General features: G+C 49.6%; 1 protein-coding gene across 1 annotated transcript in view; it reads left to right on the top strand.

Moving 5' to 3' along the window:
• IGF2R (insulin like growth factor 2 receptor) overlaps positions 1-18,343 on the top strand; it is a 118,963-nt gene that overhangs the window by 76,989 nt on the left and 23,631 nt on the right. The window contains exons 20-34 of the mRNA XM_023728639.1: positions 1,221-1,322; positions 2,944-3,045; positions 5,618-5,813; positions 7,902-8,072; positions 8,417-8,560; positions 8,665-8,840; positions 9,970-10,057; positions 10,538-10,753; positions 11,467-11,597; positions 12,436-12,533; positions 13,500-13,636; positions 14,665-14,855; positions 16,273-16,399; positions 17,474-17,593; positions 17,912-18,168. Of these exons, the coding sequence (XP_023584407.1) occupies positions 1,221-1,322; positions 2,944-3,045; positions 5,618-5,813; positions 7,902-8,072; positions 8,417-8,560; positions 8,665-8,840; positions 9,970-10,057; positions 10,538-10,753; positions 11,467-11,597; positions 12,436-12,533; positions 13,500-13,636; positions 14,665-14,855; positions 16,273-16,399; positions 17,474-17,593; positions 17,912-18,168 (2,256 nt within the window). The remainder of the gene's footprint in view (positions 1-1,220; positions 1,323-2,943; positions 3,046-5,617; positions 5,814-7,901; positions 8,073-8,416; positions 8,561-8,664; positions 8,841-9,969; positions 10,058-10,537; positions 10,754-11,466; positions 11,598-12,435; positions 12,534-13,499; positions 13,637-14,664; positions 14,856-16,272; positions 16,400-17,473; positions 17,594-17,911; positions 18,169-18,343) is intronic.

The raw sequence follows: 18,343 nt of genomic DNA, 5'->3' as shown, positions 1-18,343 counted from the left end.
CTGTCCACGGTGGAGGGGGTGCTGTGACGGGAAAGTAGTGCGGCCCAGCCGTGGGACTGTGAGCTAGCTGTCCACGGTGGAGGGGGTGCTGTGACAGGAAATTAGTGTGGCACAGTCATGGGGAGCTTTCTATTGAAGTGCATACTTGGAAAAGTGTACAAATTATAAGTTGTTGATGAGGGAAATGCTGGGTTGAGATGGATTGGCGTAAGAGCCACACAGTGTACTCAAATATACCAATGATCGTGAAGATGGCGCAGGACTGGGTGGGCAGCATTTCCTTCTGTTGTACATAAAGTTGCCATGAGACAGAGCTGACCTGACGGTAGCCAACAGCAGTAACAACAGCTGGAGGCATTTTCACCAGTTGAACACACCTGTAGAACCCGAAAGGAGCCCGGGTGGCACAGGCGGTTTGTAGTTGGCTGCTAACCTGAAGGTTGGTGGTTTGAACCCCCCCAATGGCTCCACAGAAGAAAGGCTGGATGATCTGCTTCCGTAAATGTCGTGTTGTTATTAGGTGCCGTTGAGTCTATGCTGACTCGTAGCAACCCCTTGTGACAGAGTAGAACCTGCCTCATTGGGTTTCCTAGGCTGTAATCTTTTTTTTGTAATCCGTAAAGATGACAGCCAAGAAAACCCTATGGAGCAGTTCTACTCTGGAGCACATGGGGCTGCCATAAATTGGAATCAACTTGACAGTAATGGGTTTGGTGTTTTGGTTTTGGTATAACCCGAGACAGAAAATTAGCAGCCCCCTGGAAGCCCCCCGTGCCCCTTTGATCACCTCTCAACCCCTGTCCAAAGCTGGCCGTCCTGCTGACCTCTCACACGTCCGTTAGTTTTGCCAGTTTTGGAGCTGAGGGGAATGGTATTACGCACGCTGTACTCTCTGGGCTGGCTTCTTGCATTCAGCTCTTGGTACAGAGTGTTTTTAAGAGCATGGACTTGGAATCAAACCAAGGCTTGGGTCCCAGTTCTACCCTTTTCTGTCGGCATGGCTGCAGGTAAGTTTCTTAACGTCTGAGTACGAGAGAGAACACCTCCTTCATAGGAACGGTGGGGACATTATATTGGAATTCGGTAACGTGTCCAGCGCCTACCTGTTGACTGACACCTAATAAACAGCATATCTTTGCTGTTTTTATGGATCAGGTTAGTATTCTTATAGCAAGTTCCATTTTATTATACTGACTGTTGTCCTCTCTGTGACCTTCCAGAATACCCATCCCATATTTTCTCTCAGTTGGGAATGTGTGGTCACTTTCCTGTGGAACACGGAGGCTGCCTGCCCTATCCGGGTAACCACAGACACAGACCAGGTACGTGTTGCGCATCCGGCCCCTCACTGAGCTGCGCTGCCATGTCCTCCCACGGGCCCCTGTTCTGAACTTACTACGTCACCGTTGCCTCCGTGTGGACACCAGGGGTCTGGAGGTCACCCCGCCTGCCTCCAGCCTCCCCACAACCCACCTCCCACCCTCAGTTTACCCTCCCATAACCTGGGGTCCTCCCTTCCATCCCTGCTTTGTTCCATGCGTCCCCTGTGCCTGGCAGAGTTCCTTGTTCTAGAAGATGGATCTGATGGGTCCCGTATCACTCTGTCACCCATAGCACATCAGGGCCCTGCACCTGAAGGGCGAAGCCCTGCTTTAACTTGATGTTCAAGGCTCCTAACCATCTGCTTCCAGCCAGGCCCCCTGGACCCTCTGTTTCAGCCACATGAAGCTGCCTGCTGTTCCCTGGGCTTGCTGTGTGCTTCTGGCCTTGGAATGAGCTCTTTTTAACTTCAAAAAAAAAAAAAAAAAAAAAAAAAGCAACTCATTGGTGTTGCTGACCTTTGATCACAGTAAAGGGCAGAGTGTGGTAGTATCCTCTGTGAGGTTCCCTCTGACCCCCCAAGGGGAGCTGGCTGTTCGCAAGCCCTGCTGCTTCATCCCCTCCCTGCCATAAACCTCCGCCAGACTGCAGGAGGGACGTGGCTTATCTAGAGGAATGTTCCAGCACCACATCCTGTGTTCGCAGTTGGGGGTGGTGTAGGACGCCAGGCACGTCACCCACAGCCGGTGCCTCCTGGGGCTGCGCCTGCTGCTCCCCTGCCCCCAGCATTTGGTGGACGGGCAGAAAAAAGACGGGGAGCCCCAAGGGCAAGTTCAAATATTTGTCCTCTGCAAGAGGAGATGAAACAGTTTGTGAGCCAGCCACCCAGTTCTTCCTGTCACTCCCTGAGAACTGAGCATGAGGTTTCTTATCTTTTTTTTTTGACTTTTAATTAATTATGTTCTCTGTATGGTTCCCACCGAACTTTTCCCTCAGGGATTGGCAGTAGCCTTCCCATTTAGGTAAATGTGGTCATTAAATTGTAATTAGCTAATGCGTGGTCAGCCCTTAGCCCATCAGCTGATACATAATAAACATTTCATGGATTTAGGTATTTTTATGTATCAGGCTTCTTTTTGATCTGTCTTTCTGATAGAATCCTTTTGATCATACCAAGTTCCATTTTATTCCTTTGACCGTTCTGAATTGGATTTTTCAGAATACTTATCTCGTAGTTTCTCTCCGTTGGGAGTGTGTGGTCACTTCCTGGTACATTTACCGTTTCCAGGCTGGCATCACTCTTGGACATGCTTCAGGGGCTGTGTAGGGGCTGTTCCAAGTACACGGGGCCACCCCGGAGACCTGGGAAGGGACTTCGTCGACTGGTGTTCTCAATCTCTGGACACCGAGATGCAGCGTCTTGGACATTGTTTCTTAAGCCTCTGTTTTGTCAGAAACACATGAACGTTCTTGGTGGGCATTTCTAAGATAAATGCTGTTTTTAAGATAAACTGCACAGTTTTGTGAAATACATACACGCCATCTGGGGAGGTGCTTTATAGTTACCGCTTTCTCGTGGTGTTGGCGCGAATGCCTCTTTTGTCCCCTTTTTGTTTCCCACAGGCCTGCTCTATAAAGGACCCTAACAGTGGATTTGTGTTTAACCTGAACCCACTCAATAGTTCTCAAGGATACGTGGTCTCGGGCATCGGGAAGACCTTTGTGGTAAGGGCTCTATGGCGACTTTGCTCTTGCCTAGAACGAGGGCCGAGCATGTCACTGTCCTTGCAGCTGGTGATTCTTGCAGGCCTGGTGGTGAGGCGGGTGTCCTTGGGAATTGTCAAGGGTGCCGTGATGCAGCTGTCACTGGGAGGAGACTAGAGAATCGAGATTTCAGGAGAAAATGAAAGGAAACTGTCACCGTTGTCCTGGTGCCGTTCAGGTGTGAGGGTTGTTATTCAGAAGGAAGCTACTTCTGTTGCCTGGTGTCCCTGGTGGCACAGGCGATTAACATACTCGCTGCTCACTGAAAGGTTGGAGGTTTGAGTCTACCCAGAGGTGCCTTGGAAGAAAGGCCTGGCGATCTACTTCTGAAAAATCAGGCATTGGAAACCCTGTGGAGCACAGTTCTACCCTGACACATAGGGGGTCGCCGTGAGTCAGGATTGACTCCATGGCAACTGTGTTTTTAATTTTTTTTTTTACTTCTGTTGCCACGGTCTGGCTGCCGTATGTCTAGCACAGTGGTCTCCGACCAGAAGTATCAGCGTGCCCTGGGACCTTATTAGAAGTGTACATTATCAGCTTCCCTCTCCCCGCAAGGCCACCTGAATCAGAAACTCAGGGGTAGGTGCAGCAGTCTGATTTAACAAGCCCTCCTGCTGATGCCCACCAGAGATTCAGAACCGCTAGTCTAGAGGAGACAGTAATTATATCACCCTATAAAAGGGAAATAACCTCGATGACTCGTTCTAGAATCTTCTGAGAGTGCCACCTTCAAAGACAGCCCCAGCAGTGTACCTGGAACAGGAGGTGGGAAAATCCAAGTTAATGTCGTTCTGTTTTAAACGAAGCCCCATGAGAAAGGTAGAAAGCTTTTAGAAAATCTGTATTTTGATTTGTTTGAATTCTTGTAGTGAAATCAGATCAGAACAAGAGAGTAAGCTTTGAAAACAGAAGTTGAGATGAGAATGTCTTATAAAAGTTGAATACAGAGGAAGAATTTTGTAGGTTTACGGTATGAAGGAGAGCATACAGCTCGTTCTAGAGCCCGTGACGACACTTGAACAGAACGTGTAACGTAGCAGCACTTTGACTTCTCCCTAAAACCAGTTAAAAAAAAAAAAATAACCCATTGCCATCAAGTTGATTCTGACTCAGTGACCCTATAGGACAGAGTGAAACTGCCCCACAGGGTTTCCAAGGCTGAAATCTTAACAGAAACAGACTGTCACACCTTTCTCCCACAAAGTGGCTGGTGGGTTCCAACCTCCCCGACCTTTCAGTTAGCTGTTGAGTGTTCAACCACTGCACCACCAGGGCTCCTCTGTCCTCTCCCCCAGTTTTTTCAATGATTTCCTCCATCATGTGATGATGGCCTCAGGGTTAGAAGTGAATTTTGGGACTGTTGGGTGAGAGTGTGGCTGTCTATAGGAGTGGCGGAGAGGAAGGCTAGAGAGCATTCTGGGTGCAGGAGTAGAGGAGACAGCAGATGAGGTCAGAGAGGCTGTGCTCTGTGCACTGGCAGGGGTGTTAGAAGGTGGTACACTCCTGTCATGGTTTCAGATAGCAGAAACTGACTCTAGGTAAGGTAGATAGAGAGCTTATTGGTCAGGCACCTAGGGACCAGGGACAGGGCACAGCCAGCCTGCTGCCAGAGAGCTGTCTGTTGGGGCCATCCCTGCCTGCCAGCTGACTCTAGTGCCACCTGCCACCCCGTCCGGCTGGCTCTGCTGCTCCGTGCTGTGTAAAATGTCCCTGAGGTGCCTGAACACGCCAAGCAGGGGGGGAGCTGAGATGCCGGGCAGCCCAGATGACTGACATGCATGACACCGCAGTCCTGGCCTCTGAGATCTGTGGTTCCTGGACCCCAGATGCAGACTTTGGAGGAACGCAGCGGGGTCCCCCAACCATGGACTGACTCCTGAATGTGCTCACGTGCTGACAGAGCCTTCAGGCGGGGCTTAGCCCTCACTGACGATTTCCTAAGTGGGAAACTTTGGTCTTTAAGAGAAACGAGGACTGGATCGAGTCCTTCATTTTGCTTGCGTTGCCCATTAGTACGTAACTAATGTAGAGGGGTCTTTCTGTGACTTCAGCCAAGGAGCATGCTCAGCCTGATTTTCACAACTGTAGTAAACTGATCTGGTTTTGAGTGGGATAATGTCAGTGTTTTTAAGAAACATAAGGACGTTCCATAATACTTTTAATGAACATAATTGCATCTGTATATAATATCTCTGATATGATTAAAAATATCGTAAAGGTATGTTTATATATATGGTACATTGTTATACACAGTACAGCTTATGTATTTGTAGATCATGTTAATGTACAGGGCCGTCCATATAACACCGTGTGTACCAAGCGTTAAAGGCAACTTACGGATATTTTTATTTGGACTCAGATTTTTCTGCCTCATTCACTAATATAACTGCCCAAACACGGGAAGCTGGTAAATGGAATAATAAACAGTCAGCGTTTGGCCCAGTGAGGTTTTGAGGTGCTGGGGGTTTTGGCTGCAGTCCGTTACACTGGCCAGATCAGCGTGTGTGCGTTCTCGCCATCTGACCTGCAGTTGAACATCTGTGGAGCGATGCCTGTCTGTGGGACCGTTGATGGGAAGCCAGCCTTTGGCTGTGAGGCAGAAACCCAGACAGAAGATCTGAAGAACTTAAAGCCAGAAAGGCCTGTTGGAGGTGAGAAGAGCCTCCAGCTGTCCACTGAGGGCTTCATAACTCTGACGTACAAAGGACTGGTCTCAGCTCCTGGAGGTGAGTGCCAAGCCAGGCGGCCCGCGTGCCCGGGGGCCCTGTGGCTCTGTACTGCAGGGACACCTCCTGAGTACATAATGTGGGCTTTCCTTTTTTTTTTTAATTGTGTTTTAGGTGAAAGTTTATCGCGCAAATAAATTTTTCATTCAGAGAACTTATACGCAGATTATTTTGTGACATTGGTTGCAGTCTCCCCAATGTGTCAGCGCTCTCCCCCTTTCCCTTCCCGCCCTGGGTTCCTTGTGTCCATTTGTCTGGTTTTCCTGTCCCTCCCTGCCTTCTCGTCTTTGCTTTTGGGCAGGTGTTGCCCGTTTGGTCCCTTAGACCTGATTGAACTAAGAAACACGCCTCTCACGCCTGGTAGTGTTTGTTTTGTAGGCTCATCTGCTCTTTGGCTGGAAGGTGAACTTCGGGAGTGGCTCATTGTTGAGTTAGCAGGGTGTCCGGGGGGTGCAGGCTTTTCTTTTTATTGAGTGTTCTTAAAGGGACCTCTCCCCGCCCCCGCCCCTGGGTCTCTCACACACACAGACACTAACCCTAAACCTAACTTTAACCTGAAAACTATCCGTAAGCTGAACCTAGAGCTTGCCCTTACACACGCTCACACACGCTCACACACACACATTCCCACTCACAGTGTCACTCACACATTCACATACAGTCACACACATTCACAGACATACACTCACACACTGTCACACACATTCACACACACATTCACACTCACTCTCACACTCAAACACACTTGCTCACTTGCCCTTTTGTTCCTGTGTTTTGACCAGGGAAGGTCCTCTAAAAGTGACCCCATAACTCAAGGGAGATTGCACTGAATAGCGGACTGCATGCTGCTCCCCTCCGCCTCCCGCCTCGCCTCGTCTCTCAGGCCCTCTGCCTGCCCCCCTGACAGGGACGCTCTCAGGCTTTCTTTTATCTCATGTTAGATATGGAAGAAATGGCAGGCGAAGATAACAAAAGTTATCCTGTGTTTTCCTGAATTTCTTTCTTTCCTCCTGTTCTTCAGTCAGTCTTCATTGTATTTTTATGTAGTAAACACAACTCTGCTGTGTTGAATTTGTTCAAGTTTTTACTCTTTTCTGCAGTGTGGTATACAGTAGAGACATAGTCACTATTTTTTATATCATTAAGCTGCAAGATTCAAGCCTGAGCTTCTCACGATGGTGATGGTGGTGGTAATAGCTGACAGGTGTTGTTATCACTGTGTGCCGGCCACTGTGTGAAAATGCTGTATGTACACTCACTGGTTAATTCTTACACCGACCCTGTGAGCCTTATCGTCCTTCGTATGCTCCAACCCTTCTGCTTAGCAACCTCCTCCTTTCATAGGTGAAGTCAGGAAGGCCCAGAAGGGGGCCTGCCGTGCCCGGTACACTGCCAGGAGCTCCTTAGTTGGCAGAGCCAGGGCTAGGACCCAGGTCTCCTGGATTCTAATCCTGGTTCTGCTCACTAATGCTTTTCTTTTCGGTTATGAACAAAGTGAGGCCCGTAGAGGTTGTCATTTACAGAAGGTTGAATAAACAAACAGGTCCCTGGGTGGTGCAAATGATTTGCACTCGATTACTAACCTAAAGGGTGGTAGTTTGAACTCACTCATTGGCTCTTTGGGAGAAAGTCCTGACGATCTGCTTGCATAAGGATTACAGCCAAGAAGACCCTGTGGAGCAGTTCTGCTCTGTCACACGTGGGGTCGTCATAAGTCAGAATTAGCTCGACAGCAGTAGAATTAGTTTTTGATTTGTGATACACGAACAAATGAAATTATATTGTTTTCTGATGTTTGTATTGATAAACTAATGTTATATTGAGTACTTCTGGAATAGTAAGAATGCTGAGACGTTAGGCTCACAGTCCAAGCCCGTTGTAATGTAGGTCACTGTTGCAGTACATTGGGCCAGTCTGTAGCTCAGATGAGGTCTCTTGGAGCAGAACCGGTGCTCCGATGGAATCGCTTTCAGTGGCCACTGTGTGTTTGTTCCCTAGCAGTAGCCTTATTGCTGCTGCACTCTACTTACTGGTCTGCATTTGTGGTTACTGCTCTGGTTTTTAAAGTCTGGCCTTCTCGTCCCATAGGTGCCGCTGATGCCTTTATCATCCGCTTTGTTTGTAATGACGATGTCTACCCAGGAGCACCCAAATTCCTGCATCAAGACATCGACTCTGGGCTTGGGATCCGTGACACGTTCTTTGAGTTTGAGACAGCATTGGCCTGTGTGCCTTCTCCAGTGGATTGCCAAGTTACTGGTACAGATGTGCGGTCGAAGAGTTAGGGACTGGTCGGGTGAGAGTGTGTGGGTGGGTGTGCGTGTGTGTGTGTGTTTGCTGTTTCTATATATAGGCAGCATGATTTTGTGTTACATGTTTTCTTTGAACAGAGCGTAGAGTTATGGTGTTTTTTAAGTGAATCAGGATGCATAATTAATGGTTTAAAGCTATGTTTCAGTATTAGATGCTGCTTAAGAACAGAAGAACACTCGGGGTGGGGTGGGGGGAATCACATACACTCTGTCAGAGCTTCTTATTGAGAAAGAAGACAAACAAAAAGCCATCGAGGAAGCAGAGTTAGCCAGTGTCTCTTTGTGTTTCAGACCCTGCTGGAAATGAATATGATCTAAGTGGCTTAAGCAAAGTAAGGAAGCCTTGGACCGCCATTGACACCTCTGTGGAAGGGAAAAAGAGAACCTTCTATTTGAGCGTTTGCAATCCTCTCCCTTTTATACCCGGATGCCACGGTGCGTTCCACTCATCTTTATTGAAGTCTGTCCCTATTCGTTAGAGCGTTTAGATCAGTTTCCCCATCTCCCCTTCCCCCAGACTAACTCGGCTGTTCTTTCAGGCAGTGCAGTGGGCTCCTGTTTAGTATCGGAAGACAATAGCTGGAACCTGGGCGTGGTTCAGATTAGCCCTCAGGCTGCAGCCAATGGGTCCCTGAGCATTGTGTATGTCAACGGCGACAAGTGTGGGAACCAGCGGTTCTCCACCAGGATCACATTTGAATGCTCTCAGACATCGGTACGTGTTCAAACCAACAGTGAGCATTTTGTCCATCTGTAGTTCCAGTTCCCATTTCCCCCCTTAGTCTCCGAGTCTTCCATCTGACTTAGAATTTGTCTGTCTGTTCACGTGTTAGGTCATCCATAGGATTTGACTAGTGTATACTATCCAAAAACAGTCAAACCCGTTCCTGTGGAGTCAAGTTCCACTCACAGCGACCCTATAGGATGGAGTAGAACTGCCCCATAGGGTTTCCAAGGCTGTGATCTTTAAGGGAATAGATTGCCACATCTTTCTCCCATGGAACAGCTGGTGGGTTTGAACCACCAAACTTTCGGTTAGCAGCCGAGCGCTTAACCACTGCGCCACCAGGGCTCCTTAATGGTCACGTGACATTCCATATTATGTACTTACCGTCTACAGTTTTTCTCTCTCATAGCACTTAGCCAAACCCTTTGCCATCGAGTCAATTCTGAGTCATAGCGACCCTATAGAACAGAGTAAAACTGCCCCATAGGGTTTCTGAGGCTGTAAATCTTTATGGAAGCAGACTGCCACATCTTTCTCCCATGGAGCAGCCGGTGGGTTCTAACTGCCGACGTTTCGGTTGGCAACTGAGTACTTAACCACCATGCCACCAGGGATCCTATTGTACTACCAAGCCTCCTTGGTATATACTGTAGTTCCCCCAGATCTACATTGGTAGTTCACTGGTGAATTCTCTCCTTCCACGTGGAAGACCCAGGTTTGATTCCTGGCTAGTTCACCTCATGCGCAGCCACCACGTATCTGTCATTGGAGGCTTGCGTGTTGCTATGATGCTGAACAGGTTTCAGCAGAGCTTCCAGACTAAGATCTACTAGGAGGAAAGGCCTGGTGATCTACTCCCAAAAATCAGCCAGTGAAAACCCTATGGATCCCAGTGGTCTGATCTGCAGCTGATTGTGGGGATGGCACAGGACTAGGCAGCAGTTTGTTCCATTGTGCATGGGGTCACCGTGAGTTAGGGGCTGACTCCATGGCTGCTAACAAGAACAACATCAGTATTTTGCTAACAACAATAGAGGCTAACAATTGGGTATTATTTGTGGCTGTCATTTGGCTGATTTCTTATGAATGGAAAACAAGCTTTTGGTTTGTATTCCAGGGATCACCAGTGTTTCAGCTTTTGGATGACTGTGAGTATGTATTTGTCTGGAGAACGGTGGAGGCCTGCCCCATCGTCCGGGTGGAAGGTAAGCCAGCTGCCCTGGTCTTTCTCAATCCTCATAAATGATGTGCGACACTGCGAACACTCTAAATCCTGGTTTAGATGGGAAACCTTGTAGCCATGGCCACGTGGGTGACCAGGAAGCTCTGTTAGTGGGTGGTAATTTCCTATCCATGTGTTTTTCTCACTGAAGCCCTGTTGCTAATCCTACCAGGGAGATGGTCTTCATGTGCCTGTACTGATGACTTGGAAACACTGATGTGGGGCTCTGTGTTGCTTTGTTCAATAAAGCAGATCTTTATCCTGTGTCCCAGGTTTTTCTAGAAAGCTGCTTGTCAAGCAATTTGTATTATAAATAGATGGAATAAAATAATGTGGAAGTGGCCTCTAATACCCATTTTAAGTATTTTAAGGCTGGATTTACCTGATTGAAAACTGTGAAACGTCCTGCAAAGTGTGACTGTGTGTAATTGCCCTGCCATCTGTTTTCTGTGTGTTGTTGAAGGGGATGACTGCAAGGTGAAAGACCCCAGGCACGGCAACGTGTATGACCTGAAGCCCCTGGGCCTGAACGACACGGTCGTCAGTGCCGGCGAGTACACCTACCACTTCCGGGTCTGTGGAAAGCTTTCCTCGGCTGTCTGTCCAACTCAAGACAGGTCCATGGTGGTCTCGTCATGTCAGGAAAAGCAGGGACGCGAGGGCTTTCAAAAAGTGGCAGGTACCGTGTTTTTTTATTCTATTTTTGTTCCAGATGCTTAAGATGTATGCTAAAGAGTACATCCTTCTGAGTAGGAAGAATGGCAGCTGTATTCTAGCAGAACAGCATCTTAATGATGTTTCTGATTTAAGTTGCTTTTCTGAACTAGAATACATCCTGGGAGTGTTATTAGGGTGTGTGTATTCTACCCTTATTTAGCAATGCCAGTTACTGACTCTAAGATCGTTTTTCTTTTCTTGAGTACCGCATTGGGCCATAACGGAACTAGTCAACAGTGGGTAGTGTCACCTAGAATTGAGTCAAAGGGGGCAAATTTCGAACAGGGTTTGAGTGTGAAACCACATGGCAGGCTGTTGGTTATTAATGCAGCCCAGGTAGCTGGACGGTGATGATAAGGTTAACCCGATATGGTGACCACCTGGGAAGCCATGTGGAGGAAGTGCTGTCGTCCTGCTAAGTGGGCTGCAGAGCGTCTACACTGTGTCTGTGGTCCGTGTGTAATGGGCAGCCCTGGGAGAGCGGAGGGTGGTTTTATTCATCCTACAAGGTAGGGTGACCAGGGGCGGGCTGTCCAGTGCCGGCCGCCAGGGGCACTGTGCCCTCTAAAGTTTTCCTCAGGCTGCGTGGCTCACCGCGCCTGCTGTGATAAGCCTGGCAACCTGGGGACTTCTTGAGCGGAACCCTGTTTAATTTGCTTGCTTCTTCTGGAATAGGTCTCCTAAATCAGAAAGTGACATACGAAAACGGATTGTTAAAAATTAACTACACAGGAGGGGAAACTTGCCATAAGGTGTATCAGCGCTCTACAACTATCTTTTTCTACTGTGACCGCAACACCCAGAAGGTTAGTGTGTCCACAGCACCCAGGGGCGTCTTCTCCCTGGGGCAGCGACTTCTCTCACTCTGGCTGGTGTGGTCTTTGCGAATCACTCTTAAATCTTACAAAAAACTCCTCGTTAACTTAGTTTAATACACAATATTTACGGAAAGTACTTTGAAATGTTCACCAATTTACATCGAGTCTAATGAGCATCTCTTACTGTCTTCATCCTTAAAGCATACACTGACGTTTTGTGTTGTATTTTTTTATTTTATTGTGATAAGATGTGTTACAAAACATTTGCTGTTTTTGTCGTTTTTCAGTGTCCAATTCAGTGGCTTTAATTACTGCCACAGTGCTGTTCAAACAACAGCACTGTCCATTTCCAAAATGTTTTCATCACCCCAAACAGAAACTCAGTACCCCATAAGCAGCCACTCCCATTCTCTCCTCCCCCCAGTCCCTGGAAACCCCTAATTAACCTTTGTCTCTATGCATTTGCCTCTTCTAGATGCTTCACGTAGTGGGATCATACAGTATTTGTCCTTTTGTGTCTGACGTGTTTCACTCAGCGTGACGTTTTCACGGTTCATCCGTGTTGTAGCGTGTGTCAGGGCTTCTCTCTCTTTATGGCTGAGTAATACTCTGTTGTACATACCTGCCACACTATGTTAATCCGTTCAGTCTGTTGATGGACACATGGGTTGGTTCCACCTTTTGGCTGTTGTGACTGGTGCTGCGGTGAACACTGGTGTACACACGTGTGTTAGCGTTCTTGCTTTCAAGTCTCTCGGGTGTATACCCAGGAGTTCACTGAAGTTCTGCTTCCCATTTGATGCCCTGTGTCTGTTAACTGTTCCAGCCAGTGTTTCTCAAGGAGACTTCAGATTGTTCCTACTTGTTTGAGTGGCGCACGCAGCATGCCTGCCCTCCCTTTGAAATGACCGAGTGTTCGTTCAAGTAAGTTGATTTGCATGTTGACTCTGGATGGTCAGGCTAACTTCACGTGATTATGCTTTGGTCTGGGTGGCATGGGGTTAGATTCATCAGTTAATTTCTCTTGGCCTCAGTTCCATGAAATTTGAATGAAGAGTTGGATTAGGTTAGCTCCCAGATCCTTCACAGCCTTGAGATTCCAAGATAGTCTGCATCAAGATGTGTATGGGTGATAGGAGCTGAAACAGAAAATGCAAGCCTGGCATGATTCAAGGTCTAAATGGAACAGGGTGGGCCAGGAGCTCACCTGCCCTCCACCCCGCCCTCAGACACTGGTCTGTGGGTGTACAAAGACAGACATGGCTGGGCTTCTTGCTTGAATCATTTCCACATGGAGGCCGATGGTGGGGCAGTGGGAGTGTGGGGGAGGGTGTCAAGAGAGCTGGAAGGAGGAGGGCACGGCAACCGCCAGCTTCCTCGGTTCTTTCTCTGGTTCTTTTGAGCTCCCTTTGTTACTTGTGACTCACATGCCTCCTGAACTTGGGCTGTGTCACAACGCCAGTGTAAAGTGGACGTCTTTATTTTGTGTTCACTTCAGTCGCCGTCGTTTAGATTCAGAGTCAGACTCACCCAGGAACGTTACAAACTAGACCTTCTTGGGCCCTGTCCCCCGAGGCCTTGATTGTGTAGGTAGCTGCACTTCTCACTGGCCTGAACATGGAGAGAGAACACCCGTTCCTCAGATTTTTTTTTTAGGAGGGGTTAATACTTGATTTTGTTAAACTAAGGCTTGAGGTTTCCTGAACTCATATTATTGCTGATTCTGACTGGATATGGGAGAGATGTGACGTGAACTTCTGTCATCCTGTGAGGTCTGAGCCACAGAACATTGGGTGGGATGTGCTTTATGTACACGAATGTTGCCAGCGGGCGTGATGTGTGTTCATTAAGTTGTGACTGAACCTAATCATGGCTTTCTCTCCACATCAGAGATGATGCTGGGAACTCCTTTGACCTCTCGTCCCTGTCAAAGTACAGTGACAACTGGGAAGCAGTCACAAGGACAGGGGCCACAGAGCGCTACCTCATCAACGTGTGCAAGTCGCTGGCTCCACAGGGTGGCACTGGTGAGAGACAGCCTCTGCTATTGTAATGGCTCTGGCAACTTCATCGGAAAGGTCAAGTAAAAATGGGATTCATTCAGGGTGCTGAGGCACCTTGCTCTCTGCCACGCACAAGTGATTTGGCCCAGAGAAGGGATTATTTAAAGGGGACTGATGACTGATGTGATTCAGGACAAATTAATACTGAAGGCTGTGCTGGGAAGGCCAGACTTACACAGCAGTTTGAATATGAGTAGATGGAAGTAGGTAGAAGTGATAGTGGTGGTGAGGGATTCTTCTTAGCAGGGAAGCAGATAGGAAGATGTAGAACGGTCTTGGCGTGTGCCCACTGCACTTATAGAGAGAGTGGGGGTGGTCCTTTTATGATGCAGGGTCAGCTCGCCAGAACACTCAGTGCCAGGGCTGAGACTAGAATCCAGGTGTACACATGTGGTCAGCTGTGACCCCAGTGGCCATGGTGCTGCCCAGGGCTTCTGTGGAATCCTCAAGAGTGAACTTGTCCGCTTTCCTTGGCATTCAGGGTAGCCCCACAGCTCGCATACCTCAACTACAGAGAGGGGTTTGCATTCCATGTTTTGGGAGCTTGAGGCCACGGGCCCAGTTCCCCGTGCTGCGGCATGGTGGGCAGATCAATGGCACCGTGGCTTGTAGTCTGTAAAGTGGGACTGCTCCTTCATCCAGCATCTCACAGACATTCCCAGGGTTAGGATTTATTTATTGTTTGGCAGAATTCTTGGCAACTTCTTGAATAAAGGCGTTGGCTCCGTCATATTTGGAATTCAGAAATAATTTAGACGTCTGCATCTTGTATTCTCCCGGCCTATCTGTGGTGAAACAGCATTTACATGAGCAAGAACTCACGTGGACCACTGTGATACGACTTACGTGAAAGATGCAGCATATATCTTGTAGTGACTGTTTAAGTAAAACGGGCTTCTAGTTCTTGGCGTGTCTGCCCTTCCTTGGCAGATGGTTATATTCTGGATGGGAAATCGCCAGAGCGAACTTCATCGTACCTTGTTGTATTGCAGACCCTTGCCCCCTGGAAGCGGCCGTCTGTCTGCTGGATGGTTCCAAGACTGTGAACCTTGGCCGAGTGAGGGATGGCCCTCAGTGGAGTGATGGCTCAGTTGTCCTCACATACGTGGATGGGGACTTGTGTCCAGACCAGATTCGGAAAAAGTCAGCCACCATCCGATTAACTTGCAGTGAGAGCCAAGTGGTAAGTGACAGAGCCCTCCTGGTTACAGACTTCTCCTGGTGACAGAGCCGCCTGGTGACAAAGCACCCCTGGTGACAGACTCCTGGTGACAGAGCCCCTGCTGGTGACAGAGCCCCCCTAGTGACAGACCCCTCCTGGTGACAGAGCCCTCCTGGTGACAGACCCCTCCTGGTGACTGAGCCCCCCGGTGACAGACTCCTGGTGACAGAGCCCCCCTGGTTACAGACTCCTGGTGACAGAGCCCCCTGGTGACAAAGCCCCACCTAGTGACAGACTCCTGGTGACAGAGCCCCTGCTGGTGACAGACCCCTCCTGGTGACAGAGCCCCCCCAGTGACATAGCTCCTAGCTCTCTGACTGCTATGCCTTTGGAAACAACACAAATCCGAGGGTCTGTGAGGCCAGCGTCCTTATTTGCCTGGGAACGTGAGCTGAAGGGTTGAGGATGACTTGGCTTAGTAGTGAGTGAAGAGAGTAGAGTCACCTCAGCCCTGTGGTCCTTGGAGGAGACTTCTTCCCCCACTCCTCAGATGCCCACCCTTGCAATTCTAACTTTAAAATTAGCTGGTTCTTCTTTATGTTTGACTCAGATCCCCAAAGGTTGTACAGAAAACTGACGTTGACCACTACCCTTTGTTTCTGGGGGCAGCTGAGAAACAGCGAGAAGGTTAGACGAACCTCCTGCCAATGGCGCGCTCTTACTGGGCCTGGTGGACTTTCTCAGCTCAGTACCCGACAGAGAGGCTCATGGGGAGGGAGGAAAGGCAGGAGAGATGCAGCGGGGAATGTGATGAGCCTGTGCTGTGTTCTCTGTGAGTCAGTGTCCCCAGGAGGGGTCAGAACCCAGTGCGGGCTTGTTGTAGTCGGCAGCAGAGCAAGCATAGGATTTATCTGGAAGGAATGTGCTAGGAAAGCAGTCTCACTTCTGTGTGGATGGTAAGCATTTGGAAAGGCACAGAGCAAGCCTGAGCCAGTGCAAGTGGACAGGTTACTAACATTAACTGCTAGTTCTGTTAGATCTGTTTGTTTTGTCCATAATAGATTTTTGTTCATTTGTTTTTCAGAATTTTTTCAGTTATTCTTTCAATACTCACAGTAGCCCTTTGACACCCTTGCTCACCTGACCACCCAACCCGTGTCCCGAGCTGTAGCCTTGTGAACACCTTTCTAGTCCTCCAGCGGGCTTTCTGGCTCTGGGTTCATTTAAGCCCCCGTATTCAGCCCCAAGTGGTATCTCAGAAATGAATTGTGACCCTTTGCTCTCCTAAATCTGTTCCTCAACCCATAAAGACATTGAGACAGAGATGTTCTGTGCTTGGAGCTTTGTGGAGAAGCTCCTTCTTGACTTGATGTAAGTTGAAGCTACTGCGGGTGTCAGCTGTCAGCCCTCACATGAAAACTCTCTGTCTTGGCTGTAGAACTCCAGGCCCATGTTCATCAGTGCAGTGGAGGACTGTGAGTACACCTTCTCCTGGCCTACGGCCACCGCTTGTCCTGTGAGGAGCAACGTGCATGACAACTGCCAAGTCACCAACCCCACCACAGGTGAGGCCCTACACAGTCACCAACCCTGCCATGGACCAACCCCACCACAGGTGAGGCCCCACACAGTCGCCAACCCTGCCATGGACCAACCCCGCCACAGGTGAGGCCTCACAAGGTTACCGGCCTCACAAGGTTACCAGCCTCACATGGGTGAGGCCTCATGCAGTCACCAACCCCACCACAGGTGAGGCCTCACACGGTCACCAACCCCACCACAGGTGAGGCCTCACGCGGTCACCAACCTTAAATGGTTGAAGTCTCACGTGGTCACCAACCCTGCCATGAGGGTGCATATTTGCCCTTTTCTCTTGGATCTGCTGATTGTTTCTGCCCCTGCCTCTCCTTCCGTGGGAGGCACTCACCATCTCCGAAGGCCACGCTCTCCATGACCTCTGCTAGGGCCTGGTTAACAGGGCCGCAGCCATGCAAGCTCCAGGCTGTCCCACAAGTGCCAGTTCCTTTCAGAGTTGACAGGGTGGAAACAGGAAGCCACGTTGTCTGCTTGGGAGACACAGGACGTGCAGGCGGAGGGTTGTTGGCAGAGTTAGCGAGATGCCGTCGGGGTCTCTCCCAGCCCATGGGAGTCCTAGCAGCTGCCATGTCAGTCCCAGAAGAAAGAAGATGCTCTGAGTCTGTCTTCTGGGGACAGGTGGAGGGCTCGTAAACTTGGGGGCTGAAGGCATCGTGATGTGGACTAGCCTGTCAGAAGCGTTTCCTGGGCCGTATCTGTGAAAGGGTAGTGCACGTGGTTGGCACTCAGCTACTTCCTGAAGGGTTGGCAGTTTCAACCCACCTAACAGCACTGCAGAAGAAAGGTCTGGCAATCTGGTTCTGTAAAACTTATAGCCAAGAAAGCTTTACAGAGCACAGTTCTATTCTGTAACACATGGGGTCACTATGAGGCAGAATTGACTCGATGGCAGTGGGTTAATGGGTCAGCAAAAGGGGCAGTGACTCGTGGCGAGAAGTCGGAAGTCCTGACAGCAAGACACAGTCGTGTGTGAGCTCGGTGGTGACGGGCCTCCTGGTCTGGCGCCCCTGGAGTCACTGTGTCCCCACCCCTTCCCCACACAGGTCACCTGTTTGATCTGAGCTCTCTGAGCGGCAGAGTTGGCTACACCGCCGCCTACAGCGAGAAAGGCCTCGTCTACATGAGCATTTGTGGGGAGAATGAAAACTGCTCTCCTGGTGTAGGTGAGTGCTGAGGCTTTTCACGTTTCTGTTTGACAGTGACCCTGGTGGTGGCTTTAGCTTTCTGTGCTCCTGTGCCATAGCATGCAGAGAAAATGCTTCCGTCTCCTGCATCACTCGGCTGAAGTGGCTGTGAGTGATTAAGATAAGATAGTAGAGTAGGTGCGTAGCATTTACCAAAACCAGGCCCGCTGCCATTCAGAACAACCTGTTTTGGCTGTGAGTTTGAAAGTCGGGTCTTGTGGGGCACTCTCCTCAGAAGATAGGCGGGTTGAATATGTCTTCGTGTGTTTCTGACCTGCCCCTGTCCGTGTGCTCCAGGGGCCTGCTTTGGACAGACCAGAATCAGTGTGGGCAGGGCCAACAAGAGGCTCACCTACGTGGACCAGGTGCTGCAGCTGGTCTATGAGGACGGCTCCCCTTGTCCTTCGAAGCTGGGCCTGAGCTATAAGAGCGTCATCAGCTTTGTGTGCCGGCCGGAGGTAGGGCCGACCAACCGGCCCATGCTCATCTCCCTGGACAAGCAGACTTGTACCCTCTTCTTTTCCTGGCACACGCCGCTGGCCTGCGAGCAGGTGGTAAGTTCATGATGGGCACAAGCCGAGGCTGAGAAGCACTTGGCCAGCCCCAGGCCCTGAGCTGAGAGAGCCCGGCCCGCCCTGGGCCCTGATCTGAGAGAGCCCGGCCAGCCCCGGGCCCTGAGCTGAGAAAGCCCGGCCCGTTCCGGGCCCTGAGCTGAGAGAGCCCGGCCCG

The sequence above is a fragment of the Trichechus manatus genome, unplaced genomic scaffold (genome assembly GCF_000243295.1).
Source record: "Trichechus manatus latirostris isolate Lorelei unplaced genomic scaffold, TriManLat1.0 scaffold00002, whole genome shotgun sequence".
Lineage (NCBI taxonomy): Eukaryota > Metazoa > Chordata > Mammalia > Sirenia > Trichechidae > Trichechus > Trichechus manatus.
This window is presented reverse-complemented; position numbering and strand designations above follow the sequence as displayed.